General features: G+C 44.2%; 1 protein-coding gene across 1 annotated transcript; it reads left to right on the plus strand.

The window, feature by feature from the left end:
- Nucleotides 1-8,312: 8,312 nt before the first annotated feature.
- On the plus strand, nucleotides 8,313-13,431 carry LOC124703391 (transmembrane 9 superfamily member 1-like). The gene is made up of 12 exons (XM_047235606.1): nucleotides 8,313-8,399; nucleotides 9,373-9,565; nucleotides 9,673-9,777; nucleotides 9,896-9,913; nucleotides 10,001-10,089; nucleotides 10,167-10,319; nucleotides 10,485-10,619; nucleotides 11,124-11,290; nucleotides 12,035-12,129; nucleotides 12,261-12,634; nucleotides 12,756-13,029; nucleotides 13,126-13,431. Exons 1-12 carry the CDS (start codon nucleotides 8,313-8,315, stop codon nucleotides 13,191-13,193), a joined length of 1,758 nt encoding a protein of 585 aa, XP_047091562.1. The 3' UTR covers nucleotides 13,194-13,431.
- The last annotated feature ends 6,443 nt before the right edge of the window (nucleotides 13,432-19,874 follow it).

The raw sequence follows: 19,874 nt of genomic DNA on the forward strand, positions 1-19,874 counted from the left end.
ATCAAGAGGCAAATACAAAACACATTTAAGTCTAACATGCTTCCTATGCATGGGAATCTTGTAAATAAACAAGTTCATGAAGAGCAAAGTAACAAGCATAGGAAGATAGAACAAGTGTAGCATCAAAAATTTCAGCACATAGAGAGGTGTTTTAGTAACATGAAAATTTCTACAACCATATTTTCCTCTCTCATAATAACTTTCAGTAGCAACATGAGCAAACTCAACAATATAACTATCACATAAAGCATTCTTATCATGAGTCTCATGCATAAAATTATTACTCTCCACATAGGCATAATCAATTTTATTAGTAATAGTGGGAGCAAATTCAACAAAGTAGCTATCATTATTATTCTCATCAAGTGTAGGAGGCATAGTATAATCACAACAAAATTTACTCTCCATAGAAGGTTGTACCAAAAGACCACTATTATAATCATCACAAATAGGAGGCAAAGTATCATCAAAGAAAATTTTCTCCTCAATGCTTGGGGGACCAAAAATATCATGAAAACCAGCTTCCCCAAGCTTAGAACTTTCTATATTATTGTCAACAATGGTGTTCAAAGCGTTCATACTAATATTACTACCGACATGCAAATAAGATTTCATAGGTTTTTTAATTTTCGCATCAAACAATCCATGTTTTAAATCGGGAAATAGAATAAGAAGCTCACTCTTGTACATTATGCCAAACTAGTGTAAACAAGAAACAACAAGATGCAATTGCAGGATCTAAAGGAAATAGCTTCGAGCACACACACGACGAGCGCCGAAAAATACTTTACCCGGGACCGTAGTATGAGAGCCTTTTACCTTTCCTCCCCGGCAACGGCGCCGTAAAAGTGCTTGATGTCTACGGGAGCTTCTATTCTTGTAGACAGTTGTTGGGCCTCCAAGAGCGAGAGGTTTGTAGAACAGCAGACAAGTTTCCCTTAAGTAGATTACCCAAGGTTTATCGATCTCGGGGAGGAAGAGGTCAAAGATATCCCTCTCATGCAACCCTGCAACCACAAAGCAAGAAGTCTCTTGTGTCCCCAACACACCTAATAGGTGCACTAGTTCGACGAAGAGATAGTGAAATACAGGTGGTATGAATAAGTAGTAGCAACGGCAACGACACCGTAAAAGTGCTTTGCCCATGACAAGAAACAAGCAGTAGTAATGTAGCGTAGTAACACGACAGTAGTAACGCTAGCAGTAGTAACGCACAGAACGAGTAAACAAGCAGCGATAGCGTATTTAGGAGCAAGGCCTAGGGATTACACTTTCACTAGTGGACACTCTCAACATTGATCACATAACAGAATAGATAAATGCATACTCTACACTTTTGTTGGATGATGAACACATTGCGTAGGATTACACGAACCCTCAATGCCGGAGTTAACAAGCTCCACAATAATGCTCATATTTTGGTAACCTTTAGTGTAAGATAGATCAACAGACTAAACCAAGTACTAGCATAGCATGCACACTGTCACCTTCATGCATATGTAGGAGGAATAGATCACATCAATATTATCATAGCAATAGTTAACTTCGCAATCTACAAGAGATCATGATCATAGCATAAACCAAGTACTAACACGGTGCACGCATCGTCACCTTTGCACACATGCGAGGAGGAATAAACTACTTTAATAACAAATCACTAGAGTAGCACATAGATAAATTGTGATACAAAACATGTTGCAATCTTAAAGAGATATAAATAAGCACCTCACTATGCCATTCAACATTGAGTAAGTATTCTGTGAAATATGGCCTAAGAGACCCACACGGTGCACACACCGTCACCTTTACACACGTGGGACAAGGAGTCTCCGGAGATCACATAAGTAAAACTCACTTGACTAGCATAATGACATCTAGATTACAAGCATCATCATATGAATCTCAATCATGTAAGGCAGCTCATGAGATTATTGTATTGAAACACATAGGAGAGAGATGAACCACATAGCTACCGGTACAGCCCCGAGCCTCGATGGAGAACTACTCCCTCCTCATGGGAGCAGCAGCGGTGATGAAGATGGCGGTGGAGATGGCAGCGGTGTCGATGGAGAAGCCTTCCGGGGCACTTCCCCGCTCCGGCAGGGTGCCGGAACAGAGACTCCTGTCCCCCAGATCTTGGCTTCGCGATGGCGGCGGCTCTGGAAGGTTTTCCGTATCGTGGTTTTTCGGTCCTGGGGGTTTCGTCACGGAGGCTATTTGTAGGCGGAAGGGTAGGTCAAGAGGCGGCACGGGGGCCCCACACCACAGGGCCGCGCGGCCAAGGGGGGGCCGCGCCGCCCTATAGTGTGGCCCCTCCGTGGCCCCTCTTCGTCTCTCCTTCGGACTTCCGGAAGCTTCATGGAAAAATAGGCCCCGAGCTTTGATTTCGTCCAATTCCGAGAATATTTCCTTACTAGGATTTCTCGAAACCAAAAACAGCAGAAAACAAGAATCGGCACTTCGGCATCTTGTTAATAGGTTAGTTCCAGAAAATGCACGAATATGACATAAAGTGTGCATAAAACATGTAGGTATCATCAATAATATGGCATAGAACATAAGAAATTATCGATACGTCGGAGACGTATCAGTTCCTCAACGTTTTCAAGGGCGGCATGAGATCGAAAGAAAAAGGCAAGTGACCAAAAATCAGAGGGTGAAAAATAATCCAAGAAAAGAAACTTTTATTGTACATAGAGGATGACATGCTGTCCCAACGTTTCAAATGCGGCTTGAGATCAAAAGAAAAAGAAAGTAGCCAGAAATTAGGGGGTAAAAAAACTCCAAGAAAAGAAAATTGATTGTACATAGAGGATGACATGCGGGTCCCACGAGTTAGCAGCTTACTCAACGTTTCCAAGGCGGCAGGGGATCAAAAGAAAAAGGAAATAGCCAAAAATCGGAGAGTGAAAAAAAACCCTAGAAAATAAACTTTTGTAGTACATAGAGGATGACATGCGGGTCCCATGAGCCAGCAGGTTCCTCAACGTTTCAAACGTGGCATGAGATCGAAAGAAAAAGGCAAGTGACCAAATATCAGAAGCCAAAAATAATCCAAGAAAAGAAACATGATTGTACATAGAGGATGACATGCGGGTCCCATTGTGCAGCAGTGGTCCCAACGTTTCAAATGCGGCTTGAGATCAAAAGAAAATGAAAGTAGCCAGAAATTAGGGGGCAAAAAAACTCCAAGAAAGGAAAGCTTTATCGTTCATACGAGCCGACATGTGGGACCTATGAGCCGACAGCTTACTAAACGTTTCAAAGGCGGCAGGGATCAAAAGAAAAAGGAAATAGCCAAAAATCGGAGGGTGAAAAAAATCCAAGAAATCAAACTTTTATTGTACATAGAGGATGACATGCGGGTCCCATGAGCCGACAGATTCCTCAACGTTTCAAACGTGGCATGAGATCGAAAGAAAAAGGCAAGTGACCAAATATCGAGAGCCAAAAATAATCCAAGAAAAGAAACTTTATTGTACATAGAGGATGACATGCGGGTCCCATTTTGCAGCAGCGGTCTCAACGTTTCCAAGGCGGCACGAGACCAAAAGAAAAATGAAGTAGCCGTAAATCGGGGGTGAAAAAATCCAAGAAAAGAAAGATTTCAATTGGGCTGCATCTGGACTTCTGGGCCTTCGAACTATCCTTCTGGGCCTTTTGACTCGTACAATTTCAGCCCACTCCAGAACATGAAAGTTCGATTTTTTCTCAAAAAAAAAACAGGAATGTCCTATGCTTCGCCAAAACAAAAAAACAAGGAGATTCAAGATATAAGTTGTAAAAATAAAGATTTAATTTATCCGTTTGCAATAGCTCAGAGCGAAATACACTGTTTATTGTATGCAAAATAATCAAGATATCACATGTTTCTTGTACAGGGAGGCTGACATCAGGGACCCATGAGCCAGCAGCGTCGTCAACGTTTCAAAGGCGGCAGAGGATCGAAAATAAAAAAAAACCAAAAATCAGTTGGTAAAAAAATCCAAGAAAAGAAAACATTTATCGTTACCGAGAGGATGACATGCGGGACCGATGAGGCAACAGCGATCCTCAACGTTTCCAAGGCGGCAGGGGATCAAAGAAAAAAAGGAAATAGCCAGTAAATTAATTAGGGGTAAAAAATAAATCCACCAAAGGAAACTTTTATTGTTCATAGAGGATGACATGTGGGACCGACACCGCTAATGACGTCCTCATCGTTTCAAAGGGGGCAGAGGATCAAAAGAAAAAGGCAAATAGCCAGAAATTAGGGGTAAAAAATAACTCCAAGAAAGGAAACTTTTATTGTTCGTAGAGGATGACATGCGGGACCCATGAGCCAGCAGCTTACTCAACGTTTCAAAGGCGGCATGAGATCGAAAGAAAAAGGCAAGTGACCAAATATGAGGTGCCAAAAATAATCCAAGATTTATTGTACATAGAGGATGACATGCGGGTCCCATTTTGCAGCAGCGGTCTCAATGTTTGAAATGCGGCTTGAGATCAAAAGAAAATGAAAGTAGCTAGAAATTAGGGGGTAAAAAAAATCCAAGAAAAGAAAGTTGATGGACATAGAGGATGACATGCGGGTCCCATGATCCAGCAGCTTAGTCAACGTTTCAAAGGGGGCAGGGGATCAAAAGAAAAAGGCAAATAGCCAAAAATCAGAGGGTGAAAAAAATCCAAGAAAATAAACTTTTATAGCACATAGAGGATGACATGCGGGTCCCATGAGCCAGCGAGGTTCCTCAACGTTTCAAACGTGGCATGAGATCGAAAGAAAAAGGCAAGTGACGAAATATCGGGAGCCAAAAATAATTCAAGGAAACTTGATTGTACATAGAGGATGACATGCGGGTCCCATGAGTAAGCGACTTACTCAACGTTTCCAAGGCGGCGTGGCATCAAAAGAAAAAGGAAATAGACAAAAATCAGAGAGTAAAAAAAAACCATAGAAAATAAACTTTTATAGCACATAGAGGATGACATGCGGGTCCCATGAGCCGAGCGGAGTTCCTCAAAGTTTCAAACGTGGCATGAGATTGAAAGAAAAAACGCAAGTGACCAAATATCGGGAGCCAAAAATAATCCAAGAAAAGAAAGTTTTATAGTACATAGAGGATGACATGCGGGTCCCATTTAGCGAGCAGCGGTATCACCGTTTGAGAGGCAGCAGGGGATCGAAAGAAAAAGTCAAGTGACCAAATATGAGGTGCCAAAAATAATCCAAGAAAAGAAAGTTTTATAGTACATAGAGGATGACATGCGGGTCCCATTTAGCAACAGCGGTATCACCGTTTGAGAGGCGACAGGGGATCGAAAGAAAAATTCAAGTGACCAAATATGAGGTGCCAAAAAAAATCCAAGAAAAGAAAGTTTTATAGTACATAGAGGATGACATGCGGGTCCCATTTAGCGACAGCGGTATCACCGTTTGTGAGGCGAGCGGGGATCGAAAGAAAAAGGCAAGTGACCAAATATGAGGTGCCAAAAAAATCCAAGAAAAGAAAGTTTTATAGTACATAGAGGATGACATGCGGGTCCCATTTAGCAGCAGGTTCCTCAACGTTTCAAACGTGGCATGAGATCGAAAGAAAAAAAGGCAAGTGACCAACTATCAGGAGCCAAAAATAATCCAAGAAAAGAAAGTTTTACATAGAGGATGACATGCGGGTCCCATTTAGCGACGACGGTATCACCGTTTGAGAGGCGGCGAGGGATCGAAAGAAAAATGCAAGTAACGAAATATCAGGAGCCAAAAATAATCCAAGAAAAGAAAGTTTTATAGTACATAGAGGATGACATGCGGGTCCCATTTAGCATCAACGGTATCACCGTTTGAGAGGCGGCAAGGGATCGAAAGAAAAAGGCAAGTGACCAAATATGAGGTGCCAAAAATAATCCAAGAAAAGAAAGTTTTATAGTACATAGAGGATGACATGCGGGTCCCATTTAGCAAGCAGCGGTATCACCGTTTGAGAGGCGGCAGGGATCGAAAGAAAAAGGCAAGTGACCAAATATGAGGTGCCAAAAATAACTCCAAGAAAAGAAAGTTGATAGCTCATAGAGGATGACATGCGGGTCCCATTTAGCTGCAGCGGTCTCAACGTTTCCAAGGCGGCACAGGATCAAAAGAAAAAGGAAGTAGCCAGAAATCAGGGGTAAAAAAAAAATCCAAGAAAAGAAGGAATTTTGGTTCATAGAGGATGACAAGCGGGACCCATGATCCTGCATCGTAAACGGCTCGATCGGAGAGCGTTGAACGAGATGGCGCGATCGAGAAAAAAAAACAATGCTAGAGAGGCGCCATCCGGGCCCTACATCCCCGGGCGGTGCGGATTTGCGTTGACTCGGCCGGCGAACCCGAGAATTCGCGATGCACCACGTCCCGGGCCACCATACGCGACGTTTTAGCCGCTTTCGTCGGGCTAGGTGGCCTCAAAAACGAGAAAAAAAAGTTTTGACATGAACCATGGAGGGACCAAAAATCGTCGGCCATGGTGCACCAGCAACCACGGCGCGACTTCAACTTCGTCGGCCATGGCAACTTTTCTTGTAGTGGCATGTGGCTTTGGTGCAAAACATTGACAAGGATCGCACTTCCGAACTAAGTCTCTTGCATCGGCTGCTGCTGTCGGCCAATACAACCCAGCTCTGAAAGCTTTGGCTACAAGAGCCCTACTACTTGCATGATGACCACAAGTTCCTTCGTGTATTTCTCGCAACAGAGCTTTTCCATCGTCGATGGCGATACACCATTGGAAGATGCCAGAGATGCTTCGCTTATAAAGGTCACCATCCACTATGACAAAGGCCTTAGATCGACACACGACGCGTTTAGCTTCCGTCAGATCATCTGGTAATCGTTGTTCCAGCAAATATGCTAAAAAAGGTTCGGTCATAAGGGCTCGAGGAGAAGAACTTGCTCTTTAGATTTATCCGTGAGATCTTCGGCAGCTTCCTGGAGCATAGCCCCCGAGTCAGTAACCGACACTTCTGGAGGTGCCGAAGTTTTTTCTTTAATGGATCTTTGAGTAATTACTTCATAGAAGACCCCGATTGCGTGTTATAGCATCCTCTTTCACACTGACGAAGGCGGCTTGCGGCTCGTTCTTCCTCTTCACGGCGCAAATCCCTACGTCTCTTCCGTTGCTCCTCTCTACTACCAAAGCAGCTTCGGTTGCTCTCGCTGCTATTTCCAGGCAAGACTACCGAAGCTGTTGGTGAAACAATGTTTTCTGGAACCAAAGTCCTTAGACTTGACGCGTTTGAACTAGGAAGTCAAAGAAATCCTCTGGAATCGATGACGAAGTGAACACCACCGAAGGTTGCATCCATACTGCCGCGCAACTCCGAAGAAATTGGACGCGAGGCCTCAACGCGTGGTGTGAACTCGAAGGACCCGCAACAAATTGAGTTCCTTGGACTTGACGGCGTTGGTGAGTCCAACACGAATGCTGCTGACGTGACTGAAGCTGACGATGACATGCCTTGTACCGACAGGTTTTCCACAGACTGCGCCAATTGACGAGGGTGCTCCTCGGCAATGCCCACCTTTTGGGGCTTAGGGTTGACGGAATCCCAGCAGTCGACACGAGACATCGGATACTAAACAAACGAGGAGAGATATTTACCCAGGTTCGGGTCCCTCAATGAGGTAAAAACCTTACTTCTGCTTGTCTGATCTTGATTATTGAAACTATCGTGTTACAATGGGGTAGCCGAAGGAGGTAAGAATCCTTCTTTGAAGCCGACATAACGACCCACCTTGGTCGGTGGATGATCTTCATGGGCCCCTGGTTGAGCCGTAGGAGGTAGCGTAATACTAGTTATCCGGGTAATGCCCACATCATCCGGGTAATCCAATTGTCAAGGAGTAGAAGGATATCGGATTTAACCAGTCACAGTAAAAAAAACCCAGGCTAAAGCGATGAATATGACATGTGGGTTCATATTGGTAATGATAGTACATATTTGAGATTTGTTTTTCGTGTGAAAAACAGTTGTAGGGTTTGATTTAGACCAGGTTCTCAAGTTCAGGTACAAACGATGGAGATTTAAAGTTAAGGCTTCATTTTCTCTACAAAGTTAGGTACTACTAAAATAGACATTTTTTCTTGTATGTATCAAAACCAGAGGAAGACCAACAAATACTGCATTTCCGAGGCACCTCCCCACAAAACTGCAGCCCCAAACTGACGTTCGTATGGGACGGCAGCTCGTGGTCGGGCAAGACTGAGACCCACCCGCGCAGGCAGGCAGGCAGGCTCGCGAGGCCAACGCAAACCCCTCCGCCCGCCCGCCCAGATCTCGCCGCCACCGCCGACGGGATGCTCCTCCTGCGCGCTCTCCTCCTCGCCGCGCTCCTCGCCGTCGCGCGCCCGCCCCTCGCGTCCGCCTCCGAGTCCGACCACAAGGTGCGCACCGCCTTCTCCCCTCCTCCTACTCCCGTACCTAGATCCAAGCCTCCCACCCCGACACCCACGCGCCGGTCACCTGGATCCGTCCTGGCGACGCGCCGGATCTGCCTATTGTTGCCTGGGAGTTGCGTGCTTAGTTCGAGGTTTGCTGCGGCGTGATCTGACGCTCTGTGATGCGATGGGTTTCACGCCTAGGAGGTTGCTAGTTACTGTCAATAAGAGCGTTTCGCCGGCCTGCGCTGGGAGGCTACTTGATCTCCTTCGCTGCAAGAAGAGTGCACAAGAAAACGTAACAGAGTCGCATTAGGACAAAAAAAAAGAGGTTTTGGGGCCTTCGCTGCATCAACTTTCCGAATAAGTCTGGGATAACTGTGTTGTTGTCCAGTGAATTTGACTTGGTAGGTCTTGGCTCTTAAATAAGATTTTGGATAGACAGGAGACTTATCCTAGCTTATGTCTGAATCTGTCTGAAGTTGTATCTTCCTCGTGTTTAGGTTGGGACGCATCACCTGAATATTGCTGTGGACATACATTTAAGAGTATATTGTGCTCTGAAGTTTTAGTTGTACTGCCCGTTGGTTTACATTCTTATCAAATATCATTTCTATCCTAAGAAAGGAAAGTTTTGGTGGCTTTGAACTTTCAATTAATATATTTAAGAGGACGTACACTTTCACAAACATCGCCAAGAGAAAGTTAATTATTTTATTTATTGACATTTTAGCTGGCCAAAAATCCAAATGTTTTTGAACAGTGGGATGCCCTTACCAATCAAAAAGTCTGTGCCATGGATCTTAGATTTCAAAGTTTCACTTTGAATTTTTTATGTTTGTTACGGGCTTGTTAGTCATCGTGATGACAGCAGTTAGTTGAAAGCACCATTTTTTTTCCTAGATGCTGATATGCTATGATACTGAGAACATGTTTTGTCATTACTAAAGATCTCAGCTTCTTATATTTCTGTGTGCAGTACAAAGCTGAAGAACCCGTTAAGCTCTGGGTAAACAAGGTTGGCCCGTACAATAATCCTCAAGAAACATACAACTATTACAGCCTTCCATTTTGTCAACCATCTGAAAACCCTGGACATAAATGGGGTGGACTAGGAGAGGTTCTGGGTGGAAATGAGCTGATTGATAGTCAGCTTGATATCAAGTTTTTAAGTATGTCCATCTTGTTTCACATACTCTGATTTGTTTATTTTTGATTCTGAATTCTTTAACTGCTTGTTCTTTTGTACTAAGTGATCGATTTTTCTATTTTTTTTCAGAAAATGTGGACAAGGGCCCCATTTGCACAATTGAACTCGATGCTAAAAAGGTTCAGCAATTTACTGATGCCATCGAAAGCTCATACTGGTTTGAGCTTTTCATAGGTATGAGGAGCCGTATTTGGTTAATAATTTCAGTCTTGGTGAGCATTTTTTTTTGTTCTGGTTCTGACATTCTTTTTATGCAACTTTCTTCCTTTGCCTGCCGTGCAAAATCACCTAGATGATCTGCCATTGTGGGGTAGGTAACTCTAGACTGAAATGTTCCATGGTCCTTCAAACATTTTGTACCCTCTTTTGATAATCGGGTGTGTTGTCCTCTGAGCAGGTTTTGTTGGGGAGACTGACAAAAATAATGAGAACAAGCACTATCTCTACACCCACAAGAATATTGTTGTTAAATACAACGGCAACAGGGTACGTGTTGCGCTTATTTATGATCTTAGAAATTAGCTAAAACCTATATATACTAGTTAATAAATTTTCCTTTGCAGGTAATTCATGTCAATCTCACTCAAGAGTCACCTAAGCTTCTTGAAGCTGGTAGAAAATTGGACATGACATATTCAGTGAAGTGGATTCAAACAAATGTGGCATTTGCAAGGCGTTTTGAAGTTTACTTGGATTACCCATTCTTCGAACATCAGGTAATTCTTATTCACGTCGTTTGCAGCCTAGAATTATTTAAGGAAGATTTTTTGGGGTGTCACGTTTTCTCCATGCTATGTTGATTCTAACAAAGAGTTGACTATGCTTTCTATCCAAAGAAACCCCCTGAACGCTAATCTGAGTTTCAATTTTTTCATGTTCAGATTCATTGGTTCTCCATCTTCAATTCTTTTATGATGGTTATCTTCTTAACTGGTTTAGTATCAATGATATTGATGAGGACCCTGAGAAATGATTATGCAAAATATGCTCGCGAAGATGATGATCTTGAGTCACTTGTAAGTACCGAATCTTAGCACTTCTGTTCAATTATGTACTCTCTCTAGACTTTGGTGACAAAACTAGTCTTTTTGTTTCTACTTTTATGACCTCCAGTGGAAGTTTGACTATTGGTCTTATCATATAAAATATCATTATATGAATCTTAAAAGCTACAAAAGTATTGAAAAAATGAATCTGTACATTATTTGCATGCAAAGGGTTAAATATCTAGGATTAATTAATTACTACCTAGCTAAACCAGTGGCAGAGCCAACGAATTTTGGAGCCTGGCCAAACAGCAAAACAATTATGGTCTATGTATGCCTACTAAGCTGCATCGACAAGCTGTCTGGCCTGGGCAGCTTGCTGTCCTCCCTGGTAGCTGGTTCCTCCACTGTTAAAAGTCAATTTGTGTGGTTGATTTTCCACATTGGCATTTGTTTTGACCTGAGTTAAATATCAAATTCTTGCAACAAATATCTTGGCATGATTCTCATCAATTTCACTGTTTTTTCTTTCAGGAGAGGGATGTTAGTGAAGAATCTGGATGGAAGCTTGTTCATGGGGATGTATTTCGACCTCCACGCAATCTAATGCTCCTGTCTGCTGTTATTGGTATTGGCACTCAGATGTCTGCTCTTATCCTGCTTGTTATTGTATTGGCCATTGTTGGCATGCTTTATGTTGGGTAAGCTCGAAGCCAGCTTTCATTGTCTCTTTTCTCTTACGCAGTGCTTTCAAAATGAAGTAGGCACATATATGTACGTAGTTTTGGATCCATGGATATTTTCATCTGTAAATTAGTGCATATACATTTCTAAAGGAGCTGAAGATTGCATACTATAAATGGATGAACATTTACAGTGTCTTCTATTCTGCATTCACATGAAGCTGGAAATTTAGGGATATGTTATAGACAGTTGAATGTAAATTTGTAGTTTTGGCATGTCATTATTGTTGTTATTTATATTTACCTATGCGCAGGGCAGGACCATGCTAGGGCTGATAGCCAGTTAAGATAAATAAGCTTAATAGTAAGAGAAAAAATGTAGAAATGTAATTTTATGCCAATATTGTCTACATGATGGAAAGGATGTTTGCGTTCTCATAGGGAATATGTTGGAATCTTTCTTTATGCCATAACATGAAAAATAAGCAAGACACAAAATGTACTTATTTAGTCATGTGAAGTAACTGAATATCTAAAACTTATCTTGGGTTGGACAATAATGTTCAGCTATTATAAGTTTTCATTGCCTTTTCCCCCTAACTAAAATGTTATAATTCTATATTTGCCAGAGAAAGAACAAACATCATAACTTTGACATGTTCTGATGTCCAGGCATCTTCCTTTCTGTTATAAAAAAGTTTGTTCAGCTAGTTTCGCTTTGCATTAGCCCCCCTAACTTAAACATTGTACTCTATTCATCAGACGAGGAGCTATCATCACAACCTTTATCGTGTGCTATGCGCTTACATCTTTCATTTCTGGATATGTTAGTGGCGGCCTGTACTCAAGGAATGGTGGTATGGTTTTCCACATGATTTCATTTTCTTATTTCCTTTGTTCTGCAATCCTGAGTAGATTCCCGAGTTTGAGAGTTGCCACTTTTCGTGTCCTTTATCTCAAGTCCACTCTGGATTCCTTGATTTTGCAGGCAAAAATTGGATAAAGTCTATGATCCTCACTGCGTCCCTTTTTCCATTCTTGTGCTTTTCAATTGGATTAGTGTTGAACACCATTGCTATCTTCTACCATTCATTAGCAGCTATACCATTTGGCACAATGGTTGTCATATTTGTCCTCTGGGCTTTTATCTCTTTCCCGTTGGTGCTATTGGGAACTGTAGTTGGTAGAAACTGGAGTGGCGCTCCAAACAACCCATGCCGTGTGAAGACAATCCCACGTCCCATTCCTGAGAAGAAGTGGTACCTAACACCTTCAGTTATCTCATTGATGGGTGGGCTTCTCCCCTTCGGCAGCATCTTCATTGAGATGTACTTTGTATTCACTTCATTCTGGAACTACAAGGTAAGGAAACCAATATATTGGTGAACTATGCTGTGAAACAAATATGTCTCTGCATTTTTATCTGAGGTTCTTTTCTTCTAATTTGATTGATAATTGACACAGTTCCTTTTGACCTTGGTAGGTGTACTATGTTTACGGCTTCATGTTGTTAGTCTTTGTCATCCTCCTAATTGTCACGGTATGTGTCACTATTGTGGGCACTTATTTCTTGTTGAATGCTGAGAACTACCATTGGCAATGGACATCGTTCTTCTCTGCTGCATCTACCGCCTTGTATGTATATCTATACGCTATATACTATTATCACGTGAAGACAAAGATGTCAGGCTTTTTCCAGACTAGCTTCTACTTCGGCTACACCTTGATGTTCTGTCTGGGTCTAGGGATACTTTGTGGTGAGCTATGAAACTTACCTGTTGTCATTCTGTTTGAAATCTGTATTTGGTCTCTTTTAATCTTCATTTGACATTTGGCATTCTGTCTCTGTTTAGGTGCTATTGGCTATCTGGGATCAACCCTGTTTGTCAGGAGAATCTACAGAAACATCAAATGCGACTAAATTGCTTCTCCAATTCTGTAGGCTATTAGTGCTTAGCAGATCATGTGGGGTTGTCACAGGTCCAGTGTGGAGTAACGCTTCTAAGATTCTAATTAACTTTTGGAAACTATACAGGAGGTTGTTCTCCCTTCGAATACCTTTTTCTTTTCTTTTTGGTCTATCTACCTCTGTGATGGAACTGGCCACATAAAATGTATACTTATATTAGTTCAGGAGTTAGTCTCGGTACTGGGATTTACATCTAGCTTCCCTTTTTGCGGCAGCCTCTTTTGGTCAGGTAGTATGACATCATTGATGCAGAGTGCAGATTCCGGTGGACTAAATTTGCCCCTATTGTGGAGTACAACATTCATTTTCCGTCTTGATTTAGTATGTAGAACATTATATATTGAATTTTGCCCTTAGAAGTCTTGCTGAATTATTAGCCAACCAGCTAAAACAACGGAGCTGCTAGCTTATTGGCATACTATATAGTCTGCACTCTGCAGGTACTACAATCCATGCCGTGTTATTTTGTTCTGTGTCAAGGACGGGCAACCTGTTACCTCAAATCCTGGTGACTCCAGCCTAATTGTGGCGATGACAACCATGCCTAGAGCTGACCTAGTAGGATCTGAACCATAAGTCTGTTACTGGCTTACGAAGATTAGTGACCAAAACCAGAACTCCCCCTCCGGCTTTAAGGTACAACACTCCATATTGCACAACACGGGACTTCGTAATCTTCCTTTCCTCCTACCCACGTGATTTTGCACAACATTGGTGAACAATAGTTTTTAGTATGCTCCTAGTAAAAAGAGTGGTAAGCTCTGAGTTTTTGGATACCTGTTTTCCGTGTTCTTTGTCTTTTATTTTGTTGAATACTCTGTTCCAGAACGCTATGGTTTTGTTTTCAATGAAAAGGAAACCAGGGAGCGATCCCTGTTATTCTAAAAAAACATAGGTGATCAAAGTGGAGAAAAAAAAAGTATGTGCAAATCTTAGAATCCGGAAAAGACAGAAACTATAATAACCCGTGTTTGAATGAGTATAGGAGAAGGTCAAGAACACATACATCTGAGCAGTAACATTCAAGCTTCCATGAATTATGCAACCACTGGACACAATGTGGGTACGGGTGCTTCCATGTAGGCAATGAAAGAGAATCCACCAAACTCTTGGGAACAATATTGATGTAGTTTCCACCATCAATAATCAGCTTACAAGTGGTGTTCCTCTCTCCTCCCGCGACAACGAAAACATGACAAGCTCGAGCAGTAGAAGGTTTTGAAGGAAACCCCCCGCGTCGCTCTCGCGAGGTCGAACAACCCTAGCTGCCACCCCTCGCCTCCTCCTCCAACCCTCCCGCCATCGCTGGAGGATGCTGTCAGGCGAAGCCCGTGCGGCCGATGGCGGCAGGGCCCCTTCCACTGCTCCACCCTTCCTACGACCAACATATGGCGCCCCACGCATGTGGATGGTTGAAGGCGACGCCCCTCCGCTCTAGCGTCGATTTCTGCCGGTGCCACTGCCCTGCCTCGCCCCTCGCTGCCGGTCGTGTCTGGTCTACGCCGGGGAGAGTGGGGTGGTTGTAAGTTCGGATTTGGTGTGGGGTTGGTGTTGCATGGCGCAGTCTCTCCCGGTGGCCGGTGGAGGCGGTCCCTTATCTCTCCGCTCGGTTTCCTCTTGCGGGGAGCTGGTCTGGTGGCTAGTGGGGAAAACATGTGTATAACCCTCCAACTAGATTGGGGCACCGTTGGTGCGGTGATGTCTTCGATCTCGCCCCCTTTGTAGACGGTCAACCATCACTGCTTTTCGGCGGTGCTGGTGGCAGATTTGATTTGGTCACTGCTTGGTATCTTGGCTAGCAGGGACGCCAACGACTTCAATGGTGTGTGGGCGAAAGCTCCGCAAGGCTTCGGCCACTGCCAGCTACAACGATGGTCTTCAGAAGCCGTTCACCTCCTTGGAAGCGTGGCCATGACACCCATCATGCCGATGGTTGCTTGCCCTTGGGCATTGTCTGCTGCCCTATGACTTGAGATGGGCTTCCCATAATCAGTGTGCCTCCGATTTGCGTGGCCGCTCTTGAGCACAAGAGTTGTCAGAGTTTATGTCGTGGCACGGGGGACGCCGGTGTTTTTCACCAGCCGGTGTATGTCCTGTTTGCAGGTGCAAAGAGGCTTTCTCTTAGGGTGGGTGCTGAAGCTTCCATGTAAGCACCACACACAACTTTGCTATGCCGACAACGACGATGCTCTCGATGAAACCTCACCTTTTGAGTTTTGGAGGTTCCGTCTTCTCGCTAGCGCAGCTAGCTAGTTTTCTGCGTGTTGGTGGTCCTCAGCGAGCTGGGCTGCTTACTATGCCACCTCAAATTGGTGCACAGTTCTTCAGAGTGTTGTCTCGGTGCTCACAGGTTCATGTCGAGCGGTCAGTGTTTAGCTGAAGTCTCGAACTGCCTTGTAGATTTTCTCTTCTTTTAGGTTTTAGCTCTTTCACCACATGTGTTGTTGTATTTCTAGCTGGTACCTTCACCTTTTTTATTTTCTGTTGCTTCTTACGATCTACCGTTGTACTTCCTACCGGTTGATTGCGTGTTAATTCAAAACCAGCTTGTTGGAGGCCTTACGTTTTAAAAAGTAGTAGAAGGTTTTGCAGGGGTTTTTAATGATTATTTTACTTTTTCTCAGTGTGTCTCACTGTAGACGCGGTTTTTATATTTCGTTAAGATACAGTATCTACTAGTATGACCCGGCAGGCATGACACGTGACGCCTAACCGGCCAATACGTGTACTTTGTCGCCACCCACGTCAACCAACACACGGGACACATGGCCGACAACACCTACACACGCACACCCACCCACAGATCAGATCAATCATGGCTGATTCGCCATCCATGGAAGCGATGCCTTGTGTCCCGATAACTCAGAAGCCTCTAACCAGTGCACACGCGTCAGCGAACCAGCTGAACGCACACCTGGTCTCCACCGGAGGCCACGTACGTGATGCGGCGCGACAACCTCCCGGCCAGCGAGATAGTATAAAGACGGCCACCGTACACGAAAGCTAACAGCACCCAACACCATCTACGCCATCCCATCTCTCTCTAGCTGTCTGCTTTTGTTCTCGTCGCCTTAAGAATCTTTGCGTTGTTACTTCGCCGCAAGATGTGGATGAGGAAGAAGAAGGTGGTGACGGCGAGGCCGGCCGCCCGGAGGAGGATGCCGACGTCGCTCGGCGCGCTGTGGCGGCGCGTCGTCGGGCCGCCGCGCGTCCGCAAGACCAGGACCAAGACAAGGAAGAGCAAGACCGGGACGCTCTCGCGTGCGCTCGGGGTGTTCTCCTGTGTCCGTGGCCACCGCAAAGGGAGGACGGCGGCGCGCCGGTACTGATCGCCGATCCAGCGACGCGCTCCCCTGGCGCTCGTCGGTCCGGGCGTCCTCGAGTTCGAGTCTTGCCTAGAGCTGCGCGAGAATAATTGTGTGTGTTAACTTTCTATCTTGTGTCCACCACGTTCTGTATTTGTACTCCATATGCTGTACAAAATATATTTCGGTCAATGCATGGTTTTCCTTCCAGTGCATTTCGGTGATTTTTTTTTGAAACAGGGCAAAAGCTTTGCTCTAATCTGTTAATTAAAGAGAGCTAATGTGATAAGATAGTTCGAACCAAATACAAAATACAAAACGGGAATCTCCCAGCGTGATAAGATCCAACTTTTTCGCACCGCGGTCATCCACAAGAGGGCTTCCTTTTTATTTTTTTGTAGAAAGCTAAAGGTGGCGTATTTTTTTTCTAGGAAAACTAAAGGCGGCGGTGCTTGCTTTTGAAAATCTTTGTGTTCCTTCCGTTCCAAATCTTGACGAGGAAGATTCATCATGTTTCGCCACCAAAATCATCATGATGATGCACACGGCCTTTTATTAAAAAGTATAATAGTACACACTAAAAATAACTTAGTCATCGCCAAGAGTTGACACAAGAATCAACCAGCGAAAGAAAACAAAAAAAGAGTGACTACACATCATTGTAGCCATCTATTGTGCCGCCAGCCAACCTGACACAAGATATCCTGAGCAGCCAAATGGAGAACCTACGCTCGATGAAGAGGTGGACAACCGACTTCATGGTTTGCTTACATAGAGGACAAATGTCACAATTTGGCCACCCACATGTTTGTAGCCAGTCGGCGGTTTAAATACGATTTTGAGTGAGAAGCCAAGCAATTTTTTTTTGCCTTAGAGGGGGGAAGGGAAGCCTTACAAACCGGCTTGTGCAAAAAGGAGATAGAGCCAATAAATTGCAACTCGTAGGCCGACTTCGCGGAGTATTGGCCATTTGCCAGTGAGGGAGCAGACGCGGGCGACGCGGGCGGCGAGGCGTGCGACCCCGGCGCCCCCATCCGGCCGGTGCGGGCGTGCGGCCCTGAGGCGCCGCCCATCTGGTCGGCCTCCTCCCCCGGCGGCGACCTGCAGCTAGGTGAGTTCTGGGTCCCTTGTGGTTCGGCGGATGTGGAGGGTGAGGAGGTTTCTGCTTCTGATGTCTCGGAGGTAGAGGAGGCGGACTCCGACCTCGAGGCCCTCCGGCGAAGGCGTCCGGCCATCAGCACCTTGGGAGGTTTCATCCGGCGCGCTCAAGAGCTTGGGGGCTCCCTGCAGTCGACGCGCCGCTCGTCCTTCGCCCCGGGCGGCAGGGGCTCGAGGTTTTTCGGCTCGGCTCCGTCGGCGCCGCCGCGGTTCCGTCGTCGGAGGGGCTTCGCTCTGCCACGCAGACCCTCCTCTACGTCTGCTGGGCAGTGACGCCCTCCTCCCTCGTCGGCCCCACGGCCTCCAGGCTTGGTTGCGGAGTGGCCTGCTCTGGTCCCTGGCGGAGTAACACTTCTAAGATTCTAATTAACTTTTGGAAACTATACAGGAGGTTGTTCTCCCTTCGAATACCTTTTTCTTTTCTTTTTGGTCTATCTACCTCTGTGATGGAACTGGCCACATAAAATGTATACTTATATTAGTTCAGGAGTTAGTCTCAGTACTGGGATTTACATCTAGCTTCCCTTTTGCGGCAGCCTCTTTTGGTCAGGTAGTATGACATCATTGATGCAGAGTGCAGATTCCGGTGGACTAAATTTGCCCCTATTGTGGAGTACAACATTCATTTTCCGTCTTGATTTAGTATGTACGTAGAAGCAAACCATTATATATTGAATTTTGCCCTTAGAAGTCTTGCTGAATTATTAGCCAACCAGCTAAAACAACGGAGCTGCTAGCTTATTGGCATACTATATAGTCTGCACTCTGCAGGTACTACAATCCATGCCGTGTTATTTTGTTCTGTGTATTCAAGGACGGGCAACCTGTTACCTCAAATCCCGGTGACTCCAGCCTAATTGTGGCGATGACAACCATGCCTAGGGCTGACCTAGTAGGATCTGAACCATAAGTCTGTTCCTGGCTTACGAAGATTAGTGACCAAAACCAGAACTCTCCCCTCCGGCTTTAAGGTACAACACTCCATATATTGCACAACACGGGACTTCGTAATCTTCCTTTCCTCCTTCCCACGTGATTTTGCACAACATTGGTGATCAATAGTTTTTAGTATGCTCCTAGTAAAAAGAGTGGTATGCTCTGAGTTTTTGGATTCCTGTTTTCCATGTTCTTTGTCTTTTATTTTGCTGAATACTCGCTATGGTTTTGTTTTCAATGAAAAGGAAACCAGGGAGCGATCCCTGTTATTCTAAAAAAACATAGGTGATCAAAGTGGAGAAAAACAAATGTATGTGCAAATCTTAGAATCCGGAAAAGACAGAAACTATAATAACCCGTGTTTGAATGAGTATAGGAGAAGGTCAAGAACACATACATCTGAGCAGTAACATTCAAGCTTTTTAAGGCAATTGTTTATTCGAATACACAAGGTACCTATATCACTATTCCTCGCATGTGGATCGACTCGCCCCGGGTTTCCGTGGGAAAATGAGCTCCTAGCGATTCCTGTCTGTCGAGCTCTGGTGTACACTGATACTTCGTTAAAAAATAAATATAAATTTCACATTATAATTTAAGAAAATATATTTGCAACAGCGTCTATTCTTAGCTACACAAAAAACCAAAAAGTGTGGATCTAAGTATAGTGAATAATGCACATTTTAAAACTCCAAAACTTATTAGATTTCTTTCATTTTTTGTAGCCAATAATACAAATAATCTGGCATTGTGATTTTAAAATTTTGTATGATACATCATTGTCTACATCCAATCTTTCAGAGATTCTTTTGAAACTTGCAAATATGTATTTGATTTTTTTTGCAAATAAATGAATCACCTCGGGAGCCAAAGATGGTTTTCAGCAAGGAATGGACTCTGTTGATTTATACTACTTTAATACTTCCATAGTTTCCATACAACATTCAAAAGTTAGCTTTGTACTACCGACATGCCTGGAAGAGACACCCATCGAGAGGGGTTGGGAACCCTGGACTTGAGTTCGGTGTTGTCACTATGTACCTAAAGTTAGGTTTTGTGGTGGCGGAATTTAGATCATGGTGATTGTGTGTAATGTCCCAGGTTTAGAGACGATCGAGGGGTAGATTTTAGAAAGGGATGATTTACGGGGAAATTTCGCGCTTTTAAACAAAATACTGCATCGAAGGGGGACAAGTTTCTCTCTCGACACCTTACAGGGTTAGGGTTTCGTGAG

This window comes from Lolium rigidum, chromosome 3 (genome assembly GCF_022539505.1).
Source record: "Lolium rigidum isolate FL_2022 chromosome 3, APGP_CSIRO_Lrig_0.1, whole genome shotgun sequence".
Lineage (NCBI taxonomy): Eukaryota > Viridiplantae > Streptophyta > Magnoliopsida > Poales > Poaceae > Lolium > Lolium rigidum.

Bases quoted from the DNA above. Each gene is read 5' to 3' on its own strand.
- LOC124703391 (XM_047235606.1), top strand. From the start codon at position 8,313: ATGCTCCTCCTGCGCGCTCTCCTCCTCGCCGCGCTCCTCGCCGTCGCG. The intron at 10,090-10,166 runs GTACGTGTTGCG...TTTCCTTTGCAG, and splicing joins TTAAATACAACGGCAACAGG to GTAATTCATGTCAATCTCAC. The intron at 13,030-13,125 runs GTGAGCTATGAA...GTCTCTGTTTAG, and splicing joins GGGTCTAGGGATACTTTGTG to GTGCTATTGGCTATCTGGGA.